At 48.8% G+C, this 22,837-nt stretch overlaps 1 protein-coding gene across 2 annotated transcripts in view; it reads right to left on the bottom strand.

The window, feature by feature from the left end:
* ZBTB8A (zinc finger and BTB domain containing 8A) overlaps positions 1-22,837 on the bottom strand; it is a 69,055-nt gene that overhangs the window by 34,172 nt on the left and 12,046 nt on the right. For both annotated transcript variants that reach the window (XM_075336164.1, XM_075336165.1), the window contains one exon: positions 8,359-9,302. In XM_075336164.1, the coding sequence (XP_075192279.1) occupies positions 8,359-9,302 (944 nt within the window). The remainder of the gene's footprint in view (positions 1-8,358; positions 9,303-22,837) is intronic.

Below are 22,837 nucleotides of genomic sequence, written 5' to 3'. Positions count from 1 at the left end.
GAATGTATGCGATCGGATCTGTGAGTGTCGGCAGGAGTCAGAGGATGGCGTGCAGCACAGCTGCTGGGACCGCCCACCGGAGAGCACAGGGAGAAGAAGTGATGTGTGTATGCTGTCTGATGTGTGACTGTGTTCGGGGTGTGTGTGTGTGTGTGTGTGTAAAAATATAAAGTCAGTGTGAGGTAAATCCGGAGATATGACGATAAATCATGATTTCCAGCCATAATCGCTCTCATCACTCCCTGGCAGTGCCCCCTCCCTTCTTGTTCTCAGATGTCCAGCATCTGTGAACGTGTCACATCCCAGCAACACATACCCATGGCTATCTCCTGTGATATGGAAATTAGGTGATGTGGGAACAAAGGACACAGGATGACTCCCTGCCGTCACCCTGTAACAAGAGTTGCATCTCATTATAAGGCTATGGACCTAGCCAGACAGAACGACTCCAGTAAAAAATGGTTCATATCTCGCAAGCCATATTTCCGATAAATATGGCAACCATAAAAATGGTGTTTGCGCATGCGGACGATGCTGGCACACCTTTTTTATGGGAGCGGGGGCTTGGGAAATACCCCCGGCGTGATATCAGCCAATGGGGAACTGGCAGACAGGTCATGAGTCCCCTCGTTCTGTAGCTAAATTCATAACTGTCACAATGAGAGCGTTGGCGTCTGCCTACGACGCTCCCAGGCAAAGTTATGGCCCATATTCCATGTTGGGATATTGTCCATAACTCAAGCCAGGGGTGGAGCAGTGCTCCCTCTGAGGTCACGAAGGTAGGAGGGGACCTGGATTTGCCCAGGTTGATAACCCTACTTCGGCCATTTTCCAGGGTTCTTTCGCTGGGGGTCACGTGTAGGAAACATCTGTGGGAAGGATCCTAGAAACCTGGTCTACAGCGCCCCCCTGTGGCCAGACGCACAAGGTAACTGCTGGAACTGTGTATGCCTGTTTGTAACCCATGCTTTGATTGTAACTGTACTCTGACATATGTATATTCTGTAGATTCCCTATTGTATATATTGTAGTTTCTAGTGTGCTTTAGGCGATTAAATTATATAATTAATCTTGGGCTGTTCTGTTATCTCGATCTTGAATCCCACGTCTGTGTGTTCGGCTAATAGTTACCGTGAAGCGGTTGGTGGCAGCGAGTTGTGCCAAGGATTATTGTGGGGAGGCCAGTGAGATTCGGGAAGATATTATATATTCCGCCCGCGGAGGTCGGGGGAATATATACCCTACTCTCACCGGGGACCCTTCAATAATCGGCATAAGTAGTATAGCGGCCTCCTTGCTTATTGTCGGGCAATTCCATAATTGGCCTGACTATAAGAGGGGCGCTAGAGAGCGCGTCACGTGCTCTGTCTGTCGGTCGGGAGGTATAAAGGAGGGTTGACTCCTGCTTGTTACCCCCCGATCGTGACGTACTGGTAGCCAGCGCGGGGGATTTCTGAGTGACCCCCCCGGTGGTTTGTGACATATTGGTGGCAAGCGGTGGGATCGAGATAATAGTGTGTGTGAGTGTGAGACCCATACTCCCAGACACTAAAGACTGCCTGCAGCAGCTGTGGCTGCTGGGGTCTTCAGACCAGACCAACACTAGAGTGTCAGAGTGCAGATACTGTAAGGTGTGTGGAGGCATCAGGTGTCAGTTCTGTGTCAGTGACCAAAAGTCTGCAAGAATGGCTGATAGCACCAGGAGCAAAGCCAAAGGAATGGCCGATGCTCAGGCCAGAGACGATGAGGAGGTTGTCCACGAGCCCTCCAAGAGCCCGACGCCAGAGAACAGCTCTGCAGAGGACATTGCACAACCTGGCACTGCTGGACAAGATGAGGAGGAGCTCGCCCAAGGGTCCTCAACGAGCCAGATGCCAGTCCTCCGCTCTGAAATGGACAGTGAATCACCAGGCTCCGCAGCGGGCCGCAGATCACCACGTGCCATTCCACCGAGCCTGGGAGGCTCGGATAGCCTTCTTCAAATGGCTATGGCCCTTCTCCAGGCTGGAGACCAGGAGGGCTACAAGGAACTCCTGGCAGAGCGCAGGGCAGCGTGTGAGGCTGAGGCTGCGGAGCGGCAAGCAGTGCGTGAGGCTGCGGAGCGGCAGGCAGCACGTGAAGAGCGACAGCAACAGGCCGAGCGTGACTACCAGCTGCAGCTAGCTCGGCTCCGGCCCTCATCAGCCACACGTGACCTTCAAGACACCAAACTTCCAAAGGTCCGTGTTGAGGACTTCCCAGTGCTGGAGAAGGATGGAGACTTGGACTCTTTCTTGACTGCTTTTGAACGGACTTGCTTGCAGCACCATCTGGACAAGGACCAGTGGGCCAAATACCTGACCCCTCGTTTAAGGGGTAAGGCCCTGGAAATCCTTGGGGACTTGCCTGCTGAGGCAGATCAGGGCTACGACACCATCAAGCGGGCCCTGATCCAACAGTACAACCTCACTCCGGAGTCCTACCGCAAGAAGTTCCGGACCCTGCAGAAGGGACCAAAGGACTCCTGGGCTGACCACCGGCGGGCACTTGCCCGAGCTGCCGACCACTGGACCCAAGGCCTGCAGCTTTCCACCGGGCCAGAGATCCTGGACTTGGTCGTCACGGAGCAACTCTTGTGGAACTGCCCTGAGGATCTCCGCCAGTTCATCCGAGACCAGAAGCCAAAGGGGTCCACGGCTACAGCTGCCCTGGCCGATGACTACACCAACAATCGGGCTCCTGAGGCCAGGAGAGCAGCCACCAGCAGCACCTGGAGAGGGGGTAAGATGAACTCTGCGACTGCCCCACCTGCCCCTAGACTGCAGGGGGTGTCCCCCTCAACTCCCCTCTCCAGGCCCGTGGCAGAGCCAAGACGGTGCCACCAGTGCAACCTACCTGGACACTTCAAGGCCATGTGCCCTCAGCGTCCCAAGGCCCCGGCTCCGTCCCCGTCCCAAGGGCCGCCCAAGGTGTATTGTGTGGGTGGGGGTGGTGGTAGGTCCCTGGACAGCTTCCAACCTGTCACCGTCGGCCGGTCTGTGACCATAGGACTGCGAGACAGCGCCTCGGAGGTGACTCTGGTGCGGCCTGAGATGGTGTCCCCCCAAGACTTGATCCCTGGAAAAACCCTCGCTGTCTCCGGGATTGGAGGCACTGACCCGGCGCTGCCTGTTGCTGACATTTATGTGGACTGGGGCGCAGGGCGAGGGGTGAGGGAGGTGGGGGTAACTGATCGGATCCCCGCAAACGTGCTACTTGGGACAGATTTGGGGCAGATAACCTCCCAGTTTGGGCCCCCCCCAAGGGCTGAACCTTCAGCCAGTACTGACAGGCCTCCGGACAATGTTAATGTGTTATCTATGAATGATGTAAGGGAGGAGGGAGTGAACTCTGATATTTCTGCTTGCACAGACACCATAGACACACACACAGCCGCAGCTGTGACAGGGGAGGGGGTCAGAGAAAGGTGTGACAATGCCTCTACAAGTAATCAGCCTGTGAGCTGGGATCTGTTGCCCTCTGCAGGGATAAGCAGAGAGCAGGGTGCTGCAGGGGGAGGACCAGTGTGTGGGGTGGGGGCTACCACAGCAAATGTGGGGTCCCCAGAGATTTCACAGCGGGGTTCTGTTGCTGCAGGAGGGGAACAGGCAGGTGAGATTGGGGCCGGTCCAGGAGCGGAGGTGCTCCCAGGTAAGATCTCGGTGCATGGTTCCCCCACAACCGGGGTGTCAGGAAGCCAGGTAGGTCTGCCTGAACCGGCGACTTGGTCAGGAACGGAGGAGGAGCAGGCACGACCCACGGTCGCAGCGGCTGTGGCCGCTGTCACCCGCAGTGGGAGTGCTGGAAGCCAAGGGGCCTCCCGGAGGTCCGATAGCTCTTCCCCTTCTGACCAAGTGGCAGCCGAGTCAGGTGGAGGCCAGGACACAGGTCCCGGCGTACTGACCGAAGATGTGACAGTCTCGTCGATTCTGGCCACATCTAGTCAGGGGTTTCAGGCAGCGTTAGAAGCTGACGACAGCCTGAAAGCTCTTAAGGAGCAGGCGGCACAGCCTCCCTCGGACTCGGACCCGGAGCGAGTGGTCTGGGACCAAGGACGGCTGTACCGGGCCACGGTCCAGCAGGGTTCACCGGAGGCGTGGCCCAGGGACCGACAGTTAGTGGTACCCTATCCGTTCCGGACGGAGTTGTTGCGGATCGCACATGAGATTCCGATGGCCGGACACCTAGGGATCGCTAAGACCAAGGCCAGGTTAAACCAGCATTTCTACTGGCCAAAAATGGGGGCCGATGTGGCTGCCTACTGCCGTTCGTGTGAAACCTGTCAGAGAGTGGGGAAGGCGGGGCCACACCCCAAAGCCCCACTGGTATCTCTGCCAATCATCGATGAGCCTTTCAGGAGGGTGGCTGTGGATCTGGTCGGCCCGCTGGCCATCCCCAGCAGCTCCGGGAAACGCTTCATACTGACGGTAGTGGACTATGCCACCCGGTACCCAGAAGCAGTGGCCTTGTCGTCCATTCGGGCTGACAAGGTGGCCACCGCATTGCTGGAGATTTTCTCCCGAGTTGGTTTTCCCCAGGAAATGCTCACTGACCGGGGGACCCAATTCATGTCCCAGCTGATGGAGGCCCTCTGTAAGCAAGTCCAGGTGCGACATCTGGTGGCCAGCCCGTACCATCCACAGACTAATGGCCTGTGCGAGCGGTTTAATGGCACCTTAAAGCAGATGCTTAAGATGTTGGTCGACTCCCATGGGCGTGACTGGGAGCGGTATCTCCCACACCTGTTATTTGCTTACCGGGAGGTTCCACAGGCCTCAACAGGATTCTCACCGTTTGAGCTCCTGTACGGGCGACGTGTGCGGGGCCCCCTGGCTCTGGTGAAAGAGGCTTGGGAAGGGGATTTGGCCACCCCTGGAGTGTCGGTTATCGAGTATGTCATGCGCTTCCGGGACAAAATGCAGGCCTTGACGCAACTGGTACACGACAATATGGCTCAAGCCCAGGCCGATCAGAAGCGTTGGTACGACCAGAACGCTTGTGAGAGGACCTACCAAGTGGGTCAAAGGGTGTGGGTACTGGTCCCCGTACCACAGGACAAGCTTCAGGCAGCCTGGGAAGGCCCATACCTCGTGTACCAGCAGCTCAACCCTGTAACGTACCTGGTCACCCTGGACCCTGCCCGTGGAAGGCGGAAGCCCTTCCATGTGAACATGATGAAGGCACATCATGAGCGGGAGGCATGTGCGCTCCCCGTGTGCAACCTGCCCGAGGAGGGAGAAGCGGAAACCCTCTTGGATATGCTAGCCCAGGTTAGGGCAGGCGGATCCATTGAGGATGTGGAGGTTGGCCACCAGCTCTTGGAGGACCAACGGTCCCAGCTGTGGGCCACCCTACACCCCTTCCGGGGGTTGTTTACCAACCAGCCCGGAAGGACTGACTTGGCTGTCCATCACGTGGACACTGGGGATCATCCCCCGATCCGGCGTTCAGCATATCGGGTCTCCCTGGAGGTGCAGCAACACATGCGCCAGGAGATTGACGAGATGCTGAAGCTGGGGGTGATCCAGGCATCCAACAGCGCTTGGGCCTCGCCTGTAGTCCTCGTCCCTAAGAAGGACCGAACCACTCGGTTCTGCGTGGACTACAGGGGGCTCAATGCGGTCACGGTCGCCGATGCGTACCCAATGCCACGCATCGATGACCTGCTCGATCAGTTGGCCGGGGCTCAGTACCTGACCATCATGGATCTGAGCCGGGGATATTGGCAGATCCCCCTGACTCGCAAGGCCAGGGAACGCTCTGCCTTTATTACCCCATTTGGACTGTACGAGTCCACGGTGATGCCATTCGGGATGAGGAATGCCCCTGCCACTTTCCAGCGGATGGTCAACACCCTGCTCAAGGGACTTGAAGGGTACGCGGCCGCGTACCTGGATGACATTGCCGTCTTCAGTCCCACCTGGGAAGATCACCTAGAGCATCTAGCACAGGTGCTCAGGCGGGTCCACCGGGCAGGTTTGACCATCAAGCCGGGCAAGTGTCAGCTGGCCATGAGCGAGGTCCAGTACCTCGGTCACCGGGTAGGCGGGGGAACACTGAAGCCCGAGCCTGAGAAAGTGGAGGCCATCGCATCCTGGCCCACCCCCAGGACCAAGAAGCAGGTGATGTCCTTCTTGGGGACCGCTGGGTACTATAGGAGGTTTGTTCCATGCTATAGTAGCCTGGCAAAGCCCTTGACGGACCTCACCAAGAAGAAGCTGCCCTCTGCAGTCGATTGGACAATGGACTGCGAGACAGCCTTCCGGGCCCTAAAGGACGCCCTGTCCAGCCCGCCCGTGCTACAGGCAGCCGACTTCACGCGGCCGTTTGTAGTACAGACCGACGCCAGTGACTTCGGCCTCGGTGCGGTGCTCAGCCAGGTGGACTCTGCGAGCCAAGAGCACCCAGTCTTGTACCTGAGCAGGAAGCTGTTACCAAGGGAAGTGGCCTATTCCACGATGGAGAAGGAGTGCCTGGCCATAGTGTGGGCCCTGCAGCGTCTGCAACCCTATCTATACGGGCGCCACTTCATCGTGGAGACGGACCACAATCCCCTCAGCTGGTTGCACACCGTCTCTGGGACGAATGGGCGATTGTTGCGATGGAGCCTTGCGCTCCAGCAATACAACTTCACCATTCGCCACAAAAGGGGCCGTGACCACGGTAACGCAGACGGGCTGTCCCGACAAGGAGAGGTCGCGGACGGGCGCACGGGGGAACACCGGAGTGTGCTGCCCCCTAGCGTCCTCAAAAGGGGGGAGGTGTGAGGTAAATCCGGAGATATGACGATAAATCATGATTTCCAGTCATAATCGCTCTCATCACTCCCTGGCAGTGCCCCCTCCCTTCTTGTTCTCAGATGTCCAGCATCTGTGAACGTGTCACATCCCAGCAACACATACCCATGGCTATCTCCTGTGATATGGAAATTAGGTGATGTGGGAACAAAGGACACAGGATGACTCCCTGCCGTCACCCTGTAACAAGAGTTGCATCTCATTATAAGGCTATGGACCTAGCCAGACAGAACGACTCCAGTAAAAAATGGTTCATATCTCGCAAGCCATATTTCCGATAAATATGGCAACCATAAAAATGGTGTTTGCGCATGCGGACGATGCTGGCACACCTTTTTTATGGGAGCGGGGGCTTGGGAAATACCCCCGGCGTGATATCAGCCAATGGGGAACTGGCAGACAGGTCATGAGTCCCCTCGTTCTGTAGCTAAATTCATAACTGTCACAATGAGAGCGTTGGCGTCTGCCTACGACGCTCCCAGGCAAAGTTATGGCCCATATTCCATGTTGGGATATTGTCCATAACTCAAGCCAGGGGTGGAGCAGTGCTCCCTCTGAGGTCACGAAGGTAGGAGGGGACCTGGATTTGCCCAGGTTGATAACCCTACTTCGGCCATTTTCCAGGGTTCTTTCGCTGGGGGTCACGTGTAGGAAACATCTGTGGGAAGGATCCTAGAAACCTGGTCTACAGCGCCCCCCTGTGGCCAGACGCACAAGGTAACTGCTGGAACTGTGTATGCCTGTTTGTAACCCATGCTTTGATTGTAACTGTACTCTGACATAACTGTATATTCTGTAGATTCCCTATTGTATATATTGTAGTTTCTAGTGTGCTTTAGGCGATTAAATTATATAATTAATCTTGGGCTGTTCTGTTATCTCGATCTTGAATCCCACGTCTGTGTGTTCGGCTAATAGTTACCGTGAAGCGGTTGGTGGCAGCGAGTTGTGCCAAGGATTATTGTGGGGAGGCCAGTGAGATTCGGGAAGATATTATATATTCCGCCCGCGGAGGTCGGGGGAATATATACCCTACTCTCACCGGGGACCCTTCAATAATCGGCATAAGTAGTATAGCGGCCTCCTTGCTTATTGTCGGGCAATTCCATAATTGGCCTGACTATAAGAGGGGCGCTAGAGAGCGCGTCACGTGCTCTGTCTGTCGGTCGGGAGGTATAAAGGAGGGTTGACTCCTGCTTGTTACCCCCCGATCGTGACGTACTGGTAGCCAGCGCGGGGGATTTCTGAGTGACCCCCCCGGTGGTTTGTGACAGTCAGTGTCTTATTTTCGGGGAAACAGGGTAGTTGAAAGTGCTTTAGTAACTTGTGTGATCTGGCGATAGATCCCTTTTAATAAAGCATGCATTCCTTTTAGGATATGACCATTAATAATGGGATTCATGCATTTCTGACATAACGTTCCATGTAGTACAGTTATGTATGCACTGTTATGATGATGTAACACTTGGGAAGTCATTGGTTAAGTCAAATACAGACTTATTTTCATGAATAGAAATTAAATATGGACATACAGAACTCTTACCTTCGCTCCAACCAGACATAACTCCCAAGATGGTAGGCATCGCTTTGTACAACTCATCCGCCTTGGAGATAAGTGGAGCCAGGTCCTGGTCTCCCGAATCAACATGCTGTGGTGACTCTGGCCAGCTTTGAGCTGTGTCACCTTCATCATCATCATCATCATCTTCAGGCTTTGAGCACACCAATTTTTCCTGCGATTGTGGTTCTTCATCCTGCATTGTATTCTCTTCATCATGGACTATGCATTCTGCAGAACCACCCACAAGGTCGCCCAACGGTATTGATGTAAGGCATGCAGGGTTCAAGGGCTCAGTCATTAACCTCCTGCGGTGCTTACGGATATGCTCTGGTTTACGGGAATGTTTAGAGAAAGGGCGATGCAAACGTGGGTTGACAGGAGGGGGGTAGTTGTATCCGGCGATAAAACGACTATGCTCTGCAGTTTCATGAGCGTGTGTTGGGCTGTTTTCAGTCCTCCACCCAGCTGCATAAAATCCAGTACCGTTGCTGCCATTGTCTTTGTCAGACAAACTAAAAAAGCCATCCCTATCCTTTTCATTGATGTCAAGGGAGGATTTGATAAACATTTTACATACGCTGATGACATCAGTCATTTGCAAATAACTAGCTGCTGACATAACTTCAATGACATTCTGCCCAGACAGGGGTAATTTGCCAGAATACACAAAATCTAGGATGGCAGTGAACGTATCGGCAGAGAAAACATCAAAGGTAGCGGTCGTGGGCTTACTCACATCCTTCGAACTTTGGGACAGCAACATTTTAAAATATCCACTGCTGGCAAACAGTACATTTCTATGAGCGTTGAACATCTGACCTTCTACCATGATCTGACAGTCACAAAACAGGTCCTTCTTTCTCTGCTCATCCAACTGCTGCAGGAGTCGAATATGGTGAGAGGAGAAATCCATCCTTCCCAGTATACTGTGTAGTAGAGGAAAAGGTTGGTGAGCGAAAAATTACTTGTGGGAGAAATACAGGATTTAGGTTTCGAATTCTATTAAAACAATCCACTCAAAATACAGCTTAAAGAGGTTCTCTGATTATATGGCATGGATGACCCATCCCTGGAATAGGCATCAATATCTGACTGGTGGGGGTGCGATACCATGCACCCCAATCGATCAGCTAATTTCATCTCCGACGTCACCCAAAAGTGAATGGAACCAAAACAGTACGGCACAGTCGACAGTGAACTGGCCATTGCCGAGAGCTTCAGTTGCTCAGCTCTGTTCATATCAAGTTGTTGGTGGAGTTTTAAATAGATGATTATTGGGAGTGCCAGGTGTCACAACCTCTCAGATCTCATTATTATCATGATGTCAAACAACCGCTTTAAAAAGAAAGTATTCTTGATAAAAGCGTACGACAGCAATGCACGAACTGGCAGCGGGGCTCCAGACCCAAACTTGACAGCTCATAGGCACATATGAGTCAAGTTTGGGTCAAGAGGTCTGAGGCCAGTCCATAAACTGCGGTCTTTACTGATACAGCGATATACCGACGTCTGAATTCGGCCTTAAGCGGGCTTTACACACAGCGACATTGCTAGCGATGTCGCTGGTGAAAGCACCCGCCCCCGTCTGTTGTGTGTCACGGGCAAATCGCTGCCCGTGGCGCACAACATCGCTTACACCCGTCACACATATTTACCTGCCTAGCGACATCGCTGTGGCTGGCAAACCGCCTCCTTTCTAAGGGGGCGGGTCGTGCGGCGTCACTAAGCGGCCGCCCAATATAAGCGGAGGGGCGGAGTTGAGCGGCCGTAACATCCCGCCCACTTCCTTCCTTCCTCATTGCCGGCGGACGCAGGTACGATGTAGTTCCTCGTTCCTGCGGTGTCACACATAGCGATGTGTTCTGCCGCAGGAACGACGAACAACCTGCGTCCTGCAACAGCAACGATAATCGGGATTAGAACGACCGGACAACGATCAACGATTAGGTGAATAATTTTGATCGTTTAACAGTAGTTCGTGCGTTTCACACGCAACGACGTCGCTGACGAGGCCGCTAATGATGTGCGTCACGAATTCCGTGTCCCCAACGACATCTCGTTAGCGATGTCGTTGCGTGTAAAGCCCGCTTTAGTCCAACAGCTCCCACACTCTGCAGGGAATGCATATATATTTTTTTTTATATTGGAGATATAAGTCACTATCAGATTGAACTTCTTTTGTAACAAAAAAATTAGGCTAGTTAAAATCAAACATTCTTGATCCTTCTTTTCCTAACCATTGCCTGTCAATGATGTTTAGAAGGCCCCCATTGAAAATTTAGAGGAACTAAATTCACCAAAATATATTTAGGGCCCAATTTAGTAAGAATGGCATTGTGCATGCTAGTGGTAATGAAAGGGTCCTCTGGAGTAATGTGCACCTAATTCATTAAAGGGAACCTGTCACTAGATTTGGTGACTATAACCGGCGGCCACCACCAGTGTGCTCTTATATACAGCATTCGAACATGCTGTATAGAACGTAAAAATCACTTTATAATACTCACCTAAACGATCGGTACGGTGCAGACTGGTCAGATGGGTATCTCTGTTCTCCGGTGCCGGCACCTCCTCTTTCGACCATCTTTGTCCTCCTTCTTCTGAAGCCTGCGTGCATGACGCATCCTACGTCATGCACATAGGGGTCCTCTCTCTTTGATGCTCAAGGCAGATCAAAGTATTGTAGTGCGCATGCGCAGGACCTCAATGCCGGATAGTGTGCATGACGTAGGACACGTTATGCACCCAGGCTTCAGAAGAAGGAGGACAAAGATGGCCGAAAGAGGAGGTGCCAGACCTGGAGAACGGAGATACCCATCCGACCAGTCTGCACCACACCGACCGTTTTGGCGAGTATTATAAAGTGATTTTTACGTCCTAACCAGCGGCATGGTCTCTTATATACAGAATGTTAGAATGCCGTATGTAAGAGCCTACTGGTGGTGCTGCAGCTTCTAGGCCCCAAATCTGGTGACTGGTTCCCTTTAAGAAATGCACGCCACTTAATGTATTACGCACACCTTACAACTGGAGTATATTAGAAAAATTACTCTAGTCAGGCACTGGGGTATATTTCTGCCAAAACTACACCACTAAAGTAGCATTAACTTTTAGATGAGTGGCCTATTTTCACAAAGCTGGCCAGGGCTGGCATAAACACGGCAACATTTTTGCGCAACGTGAAATTTTGCATTATTTGTAGTACAAAAATGGCGTACACACCTTTATGAAGTGGGGCCTTACTGTTAAAATAGTTAACAGACATTTTCACTGGGCTCACTATAAAATATCAACATATAAAGACATTGGGATTAGCTGACAGGGATAAAGAGGAGCTCCTGCGTTTTATTGCTTTTCTGGGGTTATTCCACAAATGACCTATTAAAGGAGGATGCCCTTGTGTTACATTGAGAACAAATATGGATACATAGTGTGATAACACATGTTGCAACTCGCTTCATTCATCCAAAAGCCATAACTTTAAAGCTACAGTCAGGTGAAAGAATTACATTATTTCATGACAATGGCACCTGTCTAAGGATAGGGACTGTTAAAGGAAATCTGTAACCAGGTTTTGCCACCTAATCTGAGAGCAGCATAATGTAGGGGCAGAGATCCTGATTCCAGCGATGTGTCATTTACTGGGCTGCTTAGACGATGCTGAAGTTGGTTTCTTATTCGTCCAGTTTCTTATTCGGGGCTGAAGTTGGTTTCTTATTCGTCAGTTTCTTATTCGACAATTTAGTTTTTTCAGTTTTTTATGCATTTAACAACAACAATAACACATGACAATAATAAAATACAATGCACTGATGTGCCCTAATATAAATACACTCAAAACCAGCTGCAAAAATTATAAAACTGGCATAAAAATGGGCATCAAAGTGGGCACCAAAGTATGTTAGTGAAAGGGTTAAATGGCTTTGGGCCACTGATCTAACACCAGAATTGCATATCTAGTGATGCCTCTAATCAAACTGAAGTGACTCCAGCCTGGCCCAAAGGGGTTCTGGGCATCAGAACTGGCATCAAAGTGGGCACAAAGCCAATTTTCACAGATTTGAATAAGTAACCAGTGTTTTTGAGGGGTTAAATGGCTTTGGGCCACTGATCTCACACCACATTTACAGACCTAGTGATGCCATACATCAAATTCAGATCACTCCAGCCTGGCCCAAACAGGTTCTGGGCATCAGAACTGGCATCAAAGTGGGCAAAAACCCAGTTTTCACACATTTGAATAAGTAACTGATGTTTTTGAGGGGTTAAATCGCTTTGGGCCACTGATCTCACACCATATTTACATACCTAGTGATGCCACACATCAAATTCAGATCACTCCAGCCTGGCCCAAACAGGTTCTGGGCATCAGAACTGGCATCAAAGTGGGCACACAGCCAATTTTCACAGATTTGAATAAGTAACTAGTGTTTTTGAGGGGTTAAATGGCTTTGGGCCACTGATCTCACACCACATTTACATACCTAGTGATGCCACACATCATATTCAGATCACTCCAGCCTGGCCCAAACAGGTTCTGGGCATCAGAACTGGCATCAAAGTGGGCACACAGCCAATTTTCACAGATTTGAATAAGTAACTGGTGTTTTTGAGGGGTTAAATGGCTTTGGGCCACTGATCTCACACCACACTTACATACCTAGTGATGCCACACATCAAATTCAGATCACTCCAGCCTGGCCCAAACAGGTTCTGGGCATCAGAACTGGCATCAAAGTGGGCAAAAACCCAGTTTTACAGATTTGAATAAGTAACTGGTGTTTTTGAGGGGTTAAATGGCTTTGGGCCACTGATCTCACACCACATTTACATACCTAGTGATGACACACATCAAATTCAGATCACTCCAGCCTGGCCCAAACAGGTTCTGGGCATCAGAACTGGCATCAAAGTGGGCAAAAACCCAGTTTTCACAGATTTGAATAAGTAACTGATGTTTTTGAGGGGTTAAATGGCGTTGGGCCACTGATCTCACACCACATTTACATACCTAGTGATGCGACACATCAAATTCAGATCACTCCAGCCTGGCCCAAACAGGTTCTGGGCATCAGAACTGGCATCAAAGTGGGCACACAGCCAATTTTCACAGATTTGAATAAGTAACTGGTGTTTTTGAGGGGTTAAATGGCTATGGGCCACTGATCTCACACCACATTTACATACCTAGTGATGACACACATCAAATTCAGATCACTCCAGCCTGGCCCAAACAGGTTCTGGGCATCAGAACTGGCATCAAAGTGGGCAAAAACCCAGTTTTACAGATTTGAATAAGTAACTGGTGTTTTTGAGGGGTTAAATGGCTTTGGGCCACTGATCTCACACCACATTTACATACCTAGTGATGACACACATCAAATTCAGATCACTCCAGCCTGGCCCAAACAGGTTCTGGGCATCAGAACTGGCATCAAAGTGGGCAAAAACCCAGTTTTCACAGATTTGAATAAGTAACTGATGTTTTTGAGGGGGTTAAATGGCGTTGGGCCACTGATCTCACACCACATTTACATACGTAGTGATGCGACACATCAAATTCAGATCACTCCAGCCTGGCCCAAACAGGTTCTGGGCATCAGAACTGGCATCAAAGTGGGCACACAGCCAATTTTCACAGATTTGAATAAGTAACTGGTGTTTTTGAGGGGTTAAATGGCTTTGGGCCACTGATCTCACACCACATTTACATACCTAGTGATGCCACACATCATATTCAGATCACTCCAGCCTGGCCCAAACAGGTTCTGGGCATCAGAACTGGCATCAAAGTGGGCACACAGCCAATTTTCACAGATTTGAATAAGTAACTGGTGTTTTTGAGGGGTTAAATGGCTTTGGGCCACTGATCTCACACCACACTTACATACCTAGTGATGCCACACATCAAATTCAGATCATTCCAGCCTGGCCCAAACAGGTTCTGGGCATCAGAACTGGCATCAAAGTGGGCAAAAACCCAGTTTTACAGATTTGAATAAGTAACTGGTGTTTTTGAGGGGTTAAATGGCTTTGGGCCACTGATCTCACACCACATTTACATACCTAGTGATGACGCACATCAAATTCAGATCACTCCAGCCTGGCCCAAACAGATTCTGGGCATCAGAACTGGCATCAAAGTGGGCAAAAACCCAGTTTTCACAGATTTGAATAAGTAACTGATGTTTTTGAGGGGTTAAATGGCTTTGGGCCACTGATCTCACACCACATTTACATACCTAGTGATGCCACACATCAAATTCAGATCACTCCAGCCTGGCCCAAACAGGTTCTGGGCATCAGAACTGGCATCAAAGTGGGCACACAGCCAATTTTCACAGATTTGAATAAACAACTGGTGTTTTTGAGGGGTTAAATGGCTTTGGGCCACTGATCTCACACCACATTTACATACCTAGTGATGACGCACATCAAATTCAGATCACTCCAGCCTGGCCCAAACAGGTTCTGGGCATCAGAACTGGCATCAAAGTGGGCACACAGCCAATTTTCACAGATTTGAATAAGTAACTGGTGTTTTTGAGGGGTTAAATGGCTTTGGGCCACTGATCTCACACCACATTTACATACCTAGTGATGCCACACATCAAATTCAGATCACTCCAGCCTGGCCCAAACAGGTTCTGGGCATCAGAACTGGCATCAAAGTGGGCACACAGCCAATTTTCACAGATTTGAATAAGTAACTGGTGTTTTTGAGGGGTTAAATGGCTTTGGGCCACTGATCTCACACCACATTTACATACCTAGTGATGCCACACATCAAATTCAGATCATTCCAGCCTGGCCCAAACAGGTTCTGGGCATCAGAACTGGCATCAAAGTGGGCAAAAACCCAGTTTTACAGATTTGAATAAGTAACTGGTGTTTTTGAGGGGTTAAATGGCTTTGGGCCACTGATCTCACACCATTTATACATACCTAGTGATGCCACACATCAAATTCAGATCACTCCAGCCTGGCCCAAACAGGTTCTGGTCATCAGAACTGGCATCAAAGTGGGCAAAAACCCAGTTTTACAGATTTGAATAAGTAACTGGTGTTTTTGAGGGGTTAAATGGCTTTGGGCCACTGATCTCACACCATTTATACATACCTAGTGATGCCACACATCAAATTCAGATCACTCCAGCCTGGCCCAAACAGGTTCTGGGCATCAGAACTGGCATCAAAATGGGCACACAGCCAATTTTCACAGATTTGAATAAGTAACTGGTGTTTTTGAGGGGTTAAATGGCTTTGGGCCACTGATCTCACACCACACTTACATACCTAGTGATGCCACACATCAAATTCTGATCAATCCAGCCTGGCCCAAACAGGTTCTGGGCATCAGAACTGGCATCAAAGTGGGCACACAGCCAATTTTCACAGATTTGAATAAGTAACTGGTGTTTTTGAGGGGTTAAATGGCTTTGGGCCACTGATCTCACACCAAATTTACATACCTAGTGATGACACACATCAAATTCAGATCACTCCAGCCTGGCCCAAACAGGTTCTGGGCATCAGAACTGGCATCAAAGTGGGCAAAAACCCAGTTTTACAGATTTGAATAAGTAACTGGTGTTTTTGAGGGGTTAAATGGCTTTGGGCCACTGATCTCACACCACTTATACATACCTAGTGATGCCACACATCAAATTCAGATCACTCCAGCCTGGCCCAAACAGGTTCTGGGCATCAGAACTGGCATCAAAGTGGGCAAAAACCCAGTTTTCACAGATTTGAATAAGTAACTGATGTTTTTGAGGGGTTAAATGGCAATGGGCCACTGATCTCACACCACATTTACATACCTAGTGATGCGACACATCAAATTCAGATCACTCCAGCCTGGCCCAAACAGGTTCTGGGCATCAGAACTGGCATCAAAGTGGGCACACAGCCAATTTTCACAGATTTGAATAAGTAACTGGTGTTTTTGAGGGGTTAAATGGCTTTGGGCCACTGATCTCACACCACACTTACATACCTAGTGATGCCACACATCAAATTCAGATCACTCCAGCCTGGCCCAAACAGGTTCTGGGCATCAGTACTGGCATCAAAGTGGGCAAAAACCCAGTTTTCACAGATTTGAATAAGTAACTGATGTTTTTGAGGGGTTAAATGATGTTGAGCCACTGATCTCACACCACATTTACATACCTAGTGATGCGACACATCAAATTCAGATCACTCCAGCCTGGCCCAAACAGGTTCTGGGCATCAGAACTGGCATCAAAGTGGGCACACAGCCAATTTTCACAGATTTGAATAAGTAACTGGTGTTTTTGAGGGGTTAAATGGCTTTGGGCCACTGATCTCACACCACATTTACATACCTAGTGATGACACACATCAAATTCAGATCACTCCAGCCTGGCCCAAACAGGTTCTGGGCATCAGAACTGGCATCAAAGTGGGCAAAAACCCAGTTTTACAGATTTGAATAAGTAACTGGTGTTTTTGAGGGGTTAAATGGCTTTGGGCCACTGATCTCACACCACATTTACATACCTAGTGATGCCACACATCAAATTCAGATCACTCCAGCCTGGCCAAAACAGGTTCTGGGCCTCAGAACTGGCATCAAAGTGGGCAGAACCCCAGTTTTCACAGATTTGAATAAGTAACTGATGTTTTTGAGGGGTTAAATGGCTTTGGGCCACTGATCTCACACCACATTTACATACCTAGTGATGCCACACATCAAATTCAGATCACTTCAGCCTGGCCCAAACAGGTTCTGGGCATCAGAACTGGCATCAAAGTGGGCACACAGCCAATTTTCACAGATTTGAATAAGTAACTGGTGTTTTTGAGGGGTTAAATGGCTTTGGGCCACTGATCTCACACCACACTTACATACCTAGTGATGCCACACATCAAATTCAGATCCCTACAGCCTGGCCCAAACAGGTTCTGGGCATCAGAACTGGCATCAAAGTGGGCAAAAACCCAGTTTTACAGATTTGAATAAGTAACTGGTGTTTTTGAGGGGTTAAATGGCTTTGGGCTACTGATCTCACACCACATTTACATACCTAGTGATGACACACATCAAATTCAGATCACTCCAGCCTGGCCCAAACAGGTTCTGGGTATCAGAACTGGCATCAAAGTGGGCAACAACCCAGTTTTACAGATTTGAATAAGTAACTGGTGTTTTTGAGGGGTTAAATGGCTTTGGGCCACTGATCTCACACCATTTATACATACCTAGTGATGCCACACATCAAATTCAGATCACTCCAGCCTGGCCCAAACAGGTTCTGGGCATCAGAACTGGCATCAAAGTGGGCAAAAACCCAGTTTTACAGATTTGAATAAGTAACTGGTGTTTTTGAGGGGTTAAATGGCTTTGGGCCACTGATCTCACACCACATTTACATACCTAGTGATGCCACACATCAAATTCAGATCACTCCAGCCTGGCCAAAACAGGTTCTGGGCCTCAGAACTGGCATCAAAGTGGGCAGAACCCCAGTTTTCACAGATTTGAATAAGTAACTGGTGTTTTTGAGGGGTTAAATGGCTTTGGGCCACTGATCTCACACCACATTTACATACCTAGTGATGCCACACATCATATTCAGATCACTCCAGCCTGGCCCAAACAGGTTCTGGGCATCAGAACTGGCATCAAAGTGGGCACACAGCCAATTTTCACAGATTTGAATAAACAACTGGTGTTTTTGAGGAGTTAAATGGCTTTGGGCCACTGATCTCACACCACATTTACATACCTAGTGATGACGCACATCAAATTCAGATCACTCCAGCCTGGCCCAAACAGGTTCTGGGCATCAGAACTGGCATCAAAGTGGGCAAAAACCCAGTTTTCACAGATTTGAATAAGTAACTGGTGTTTTTGAGGGGTTAAATGGCTTTGGGCCACTGATCTCACACCACACTTACATACCTAGTGATGCCACACATCAAATTCAGATCCCTACAGCCTGGCCCAAACAGGTTCTGGGCATCAGAACTGGCATCAAAGTGGGCAAAAACCCAGTTTTACAGATTTGAATAAGTAACTGGTGTTTTTGAGGGGTTAAATGGCTTTGGGCTACTGATCTCACACCACATTTACATACCTAGTGATGACACACATCAAATTCAGATCACTCCAGCCTGGCCCAAACAGGTTCTGGGTATCAGAACTGGCATCAAAGTGGGCAACAACCCAGTTTTACAGATTTGAATAAGTAACTGGTGTTTTTGAGGGGTTAAATGGCTTTGGGCCACTGATCTCACACCATTTATACATACCTAGTGATGCCACACATCAAATTCAGATCACTCAAGCCTGGCCCAAACAGGTTCTGGGCATCAGAACTGGCATCAAAGTGGGCACACAGCCAATTTTCACAGTTTTGAATAAGTAACTGGTGTTTTTGAGGGGTTAAATGGCTTTGGGCCACTGATCTCACACCACTTATACATACCTAGTGATGCCACACATCAAATTCAGATCACTCCAGCCTGGCCCAAACAGGTTCTGGGCATCAGAACTGGCATCAAAGTGGGCACACAGCCAATTTTCACAGATTTGAATAAGTAACTGGTGTTTTTGAGGGGTTAAATGGCTTTGGGCCACTGATCTCACACCACATTTACATACCTAGTGATGCCACACATCATATTCAGATCACTCCAGCCTGGCCCAAACAGGTTCTGGGCATCAGAACTGGCATCAAAGTGGGCACACAGCCAATTTTCACAGATTTGAATAAGTAACTGGTGTTTTTGAGGGGTTAAATGGCTTTGGGCCACTAACCTCACACCACATTTACATACCTAGTGATGCCACACATCAAATTCAGATCACTCAAGCCTGGCCCAAACAGGTTCTGGGCATCAGAACTGGCATCAAAGTGGGCACACAGCCAATTTTCACAGTTTTGAATAAGTAACTGGTGTTTTTGAGGGGTTAAATGGCTTTGGGCCACTGATCTCACACCACACTTACATACCTAGTGATGCCACACATCAAATTCAGATCACTACAGCCTGGCCCAAACAGGTTCTGGGCATCAGAACTGGCATCAAAGTGGGCAAAAACCCAGTTTTACAGATTTGAATAAGTAACTGGTGTTTTTGAGGGGTTAAATGGCTTTGGGCCACTGATCTCACACCACATTTACATACCTAGTGATGACACACATCAAATTCAGATCACTCCAGCCTGTCCCAAACAGGTTCTGGGCATCAGAACTGGCATCAAAGTGGGCAAAAACCCAGTTTTCACAGATTTGAATAAGTAACTGATGTTTTTGAGGGGTTAAATGGCAATGGGCCACTGATCTCACACCACATTTACATACCTAGTGATGCGACACATCAAATTCAGATCACTCCAGCCTGGCCCAAACAGGTTCTGGGCATCAGAACTGGCATCAAAGTGGGCACACAGCCAATTTTCACAGATTTGAATAAGTAACTGGTGTTTTTGAGGGGTTAAATGGCTTTGGGCCACTGATCTCACACCACATTTACATACCTAGTGATGCCACACATCATATTCAGATCACTCCAGCCTGGCCCAAACAGGTTCTGGGCATCAGAACTGGCATCAAAGTGGGCAAAAACCCAGTTTTACAGATTTGAATAAGTAACTGGTGTTTTTGAGGGGTTAAATGGCTTTGGGCCACTGATCTCACACCACATTTACATACCTAGTGATGCCACACATCAAATTCAGATCACTCCAGCCTGGCCAAAACAGGTTCTGGGCCTCAGAACTGGCATCAAAGTGGGCAGAACCCCAGTTTTCACAGATTTGAATAAGTAACTGGTGTTTTTGAGGGGTTAAATGGCTTTGGGCCACTGATCTCACACCACATTTACATACCTAGTGATGCCACACATCATATTCAGATCACTCCAGCCTGGCCCAAACAGGTTCTGGGCATCAGAACTGGCATCAAAGTGGGCACACAGCCAATTTTCACAGATTTGAATAAACAACTGGTGTTTTTGAGGAGTTAAATGGCTTTGGGCCACTGATCTCACACCACATTTACATACCTAGTGATGACGCACATCAAATTCAGATCACTCCAGCCTGGCCCAAACAGGTTCTGGGCATCAGAACTGGCATCAAAGTGGGCAAAAACCCAGTTTTCACAGATTTGAATAAGTAACTGATGTTTTTGAGGGGTTAAATGGCTTTGGGCCACTGATCTCACACCACATTTACATACCTAGTGATGCCACACATCAAATTCAGATCACTTCAGCCTGGCCCAAACAGGTTCTGGGCATCAGAACTGGCATCAAAGTGGGCACACAGCCAATTTTCACAGATTTGAATAAGTAACTGGTGTTTTTGAGGGGTTAAATGGCTTTGGGCCACTGATCTCACACCACACTTACATACCTAGTGATGCCACACATCAAATTCAGATCCCTACAGCCTGGCCCAAACAGGTTCTGGGCATCAGAACTGGCATCAAAGTGGGCAAAAACCCAGTTTTACAGATTTGAATAAGTAACTGGTGTTTTTGAGGGGTTAAATGGCTTTGGGCTACTGATCTCACACCACATTTACATACCTAGTGATGACACACATCAAATTCAGATCACTCCAGCCTGGCCCAAACAGGTTCTGGGTATCAGAACTGGCATCAAAGTGGGCAACAACCCAGTTTTACAGATTTGAATAAGTAACTGGTGTTTTTGAGGGGTTAAATGGCTTTGGGCCACTGATCTCACACCATTTATACATACCTAGTGATGCCACACATCAAATTCAGATCACTCCAGCCTGGCCCAAACAGGTTCTGGGCATCAGAACTGGCATCAAAGTGGGCAAAAACCCAGTTTTACAGATTTGAATAAGTAACTGGTGTTTTTGAGGGGTTAAATGGCTTTGGGCCACTGATCTCACACCACTTATACATACCTAGTGATGCCACACATCAAATTCAGATCACTCCAGCCTGGCCCAAACAGGTTCTGGGCATCAGAACTGGCATCAAAGTGGGCACACAGCCAATTTTCACAGATTTGAATAAGTAACTGGTGTTTTTGAGGGGTTAAATGGCTTTGGGCCACTGATCTCACACCACATTTACATACCTAGTGATGCCACACATCATATTCAGATCACTCCAGCCTGGCCCAAACAGGTTCTGGGCATCAGAACTGGCATCAAAGTGGGCACACAGCCAATTTTCACAGATTTGAATAAGTAACTGGTGTTTTTGAGGGGTTAAATGGCTTTGGGCCACTAACCTCACACCACATTTACATACCTAGTGATGCCACACATCAAATTCAGATCACTCAAGCCTGGCCCAAACAGGTTCTGGGCATCAGAACTGGCATCAAAGTGGGCACACAGCCAATTTTCACAGTTTTGAATAAGTAACTGGTGTTTTTGAGGGGTTAAATGGCTTTGGGCCACTGATCTCACACCACACTTACATACCTAGTGATGCCACACATCAAATTCAGATCACTACAGCCTGGCCCAAACAGGTTCTGGGCATCAGAACTGGCATCAAAGTGGGCAAAAACCCAGTTTTACAGATTTGAATAAGTAACTGGTGTTTTTGAGGGGTTAAATGGCTTTGGGCCACTGATCTCACACCACATTTACATACCTAGTGATGACACACATCAAATTCAGATCACTCCAGCCTTGCCCAAACAGGTTCTGGGCATCAGAACTGGCATCAAAGTGGGCAAAAACCCAGTTTTACAGATTTGAATAAGTAACTGGTGTTTTTGAGGGGTTAAATGGCTTTGGGCCACTGATCTCACACCACTTATACATACCTAGTGATGCCACACATCAAATTCAGATCACTCCAGCCTGGCCCAAACAGGTTCTGGGCATCAGAACTGGCATCAAAGTGGGCACACAGCCAATTTTCACAGATTTGAATAAGTAACTGGTGTTTTTGAGGGGTTAAATGGCTTTGGGCCACTGATCTCACACCACATTTACATACCTAGTGATGCCACACATCATATTCAGATCACTCCAGCCTGGCCCAAACAGGTTCTGGGCATCAGAACTGGCATCAAAGTGGGCACACATTCAAATCTGTGAAAATTGGCTAAGTAACTGGTGTTTTTGAGGGGTTAAATGGCTTTGGGCCACTGATCTCACACCACATTTACATACCTAGTGATGACACACATCAAATTCAGATCACTCCAGCCTGGCCCAAACAGGTTCTGGGCATCAGAACTGGCATCAAAGTGGGCAAAAACCCAGTTTTACAGATTTGAATAAGTAACTGGTGTTTTTGAGGGGTTAAATGGCTTTGGGCCACTGATCTCACACCACATTTACATACCTAGTGATGACACACATCAAATTCAGATCACTCCAGCCTGGCCCAAACAGGTTCTGGGCATCAGAACTGGCATCAAAGTGGGCAAAAACCCAGTTTTACAGATTTGAATAAGTAACTGGTGTTTTTGAGGGGTTAAATGG

The sequence above is a fragment of the Anomaloglossus baeobatrachus genome, chromosome 2 (genome assembly GCF_048569485.1).
Source record: "Anomaloglossus baeobatrachus isolate aAnoBae1 chromosome 2, aAnoBae1.hap1, whole genome shotgun sequence".
Taxonomy (NCBI): domain Eukaryota; kingdom Metazoa; phylum Chordata; class Amphibia; order Anura; family Aromobatidae; genus Anomaloglossus; species Anomaloglossus baeobatrachus.
The sequence above is the reverse complement of the archived record's forward strand: the minus strand, read 5'-3'. Positions and strand labels throughout refer to the sequence as shown.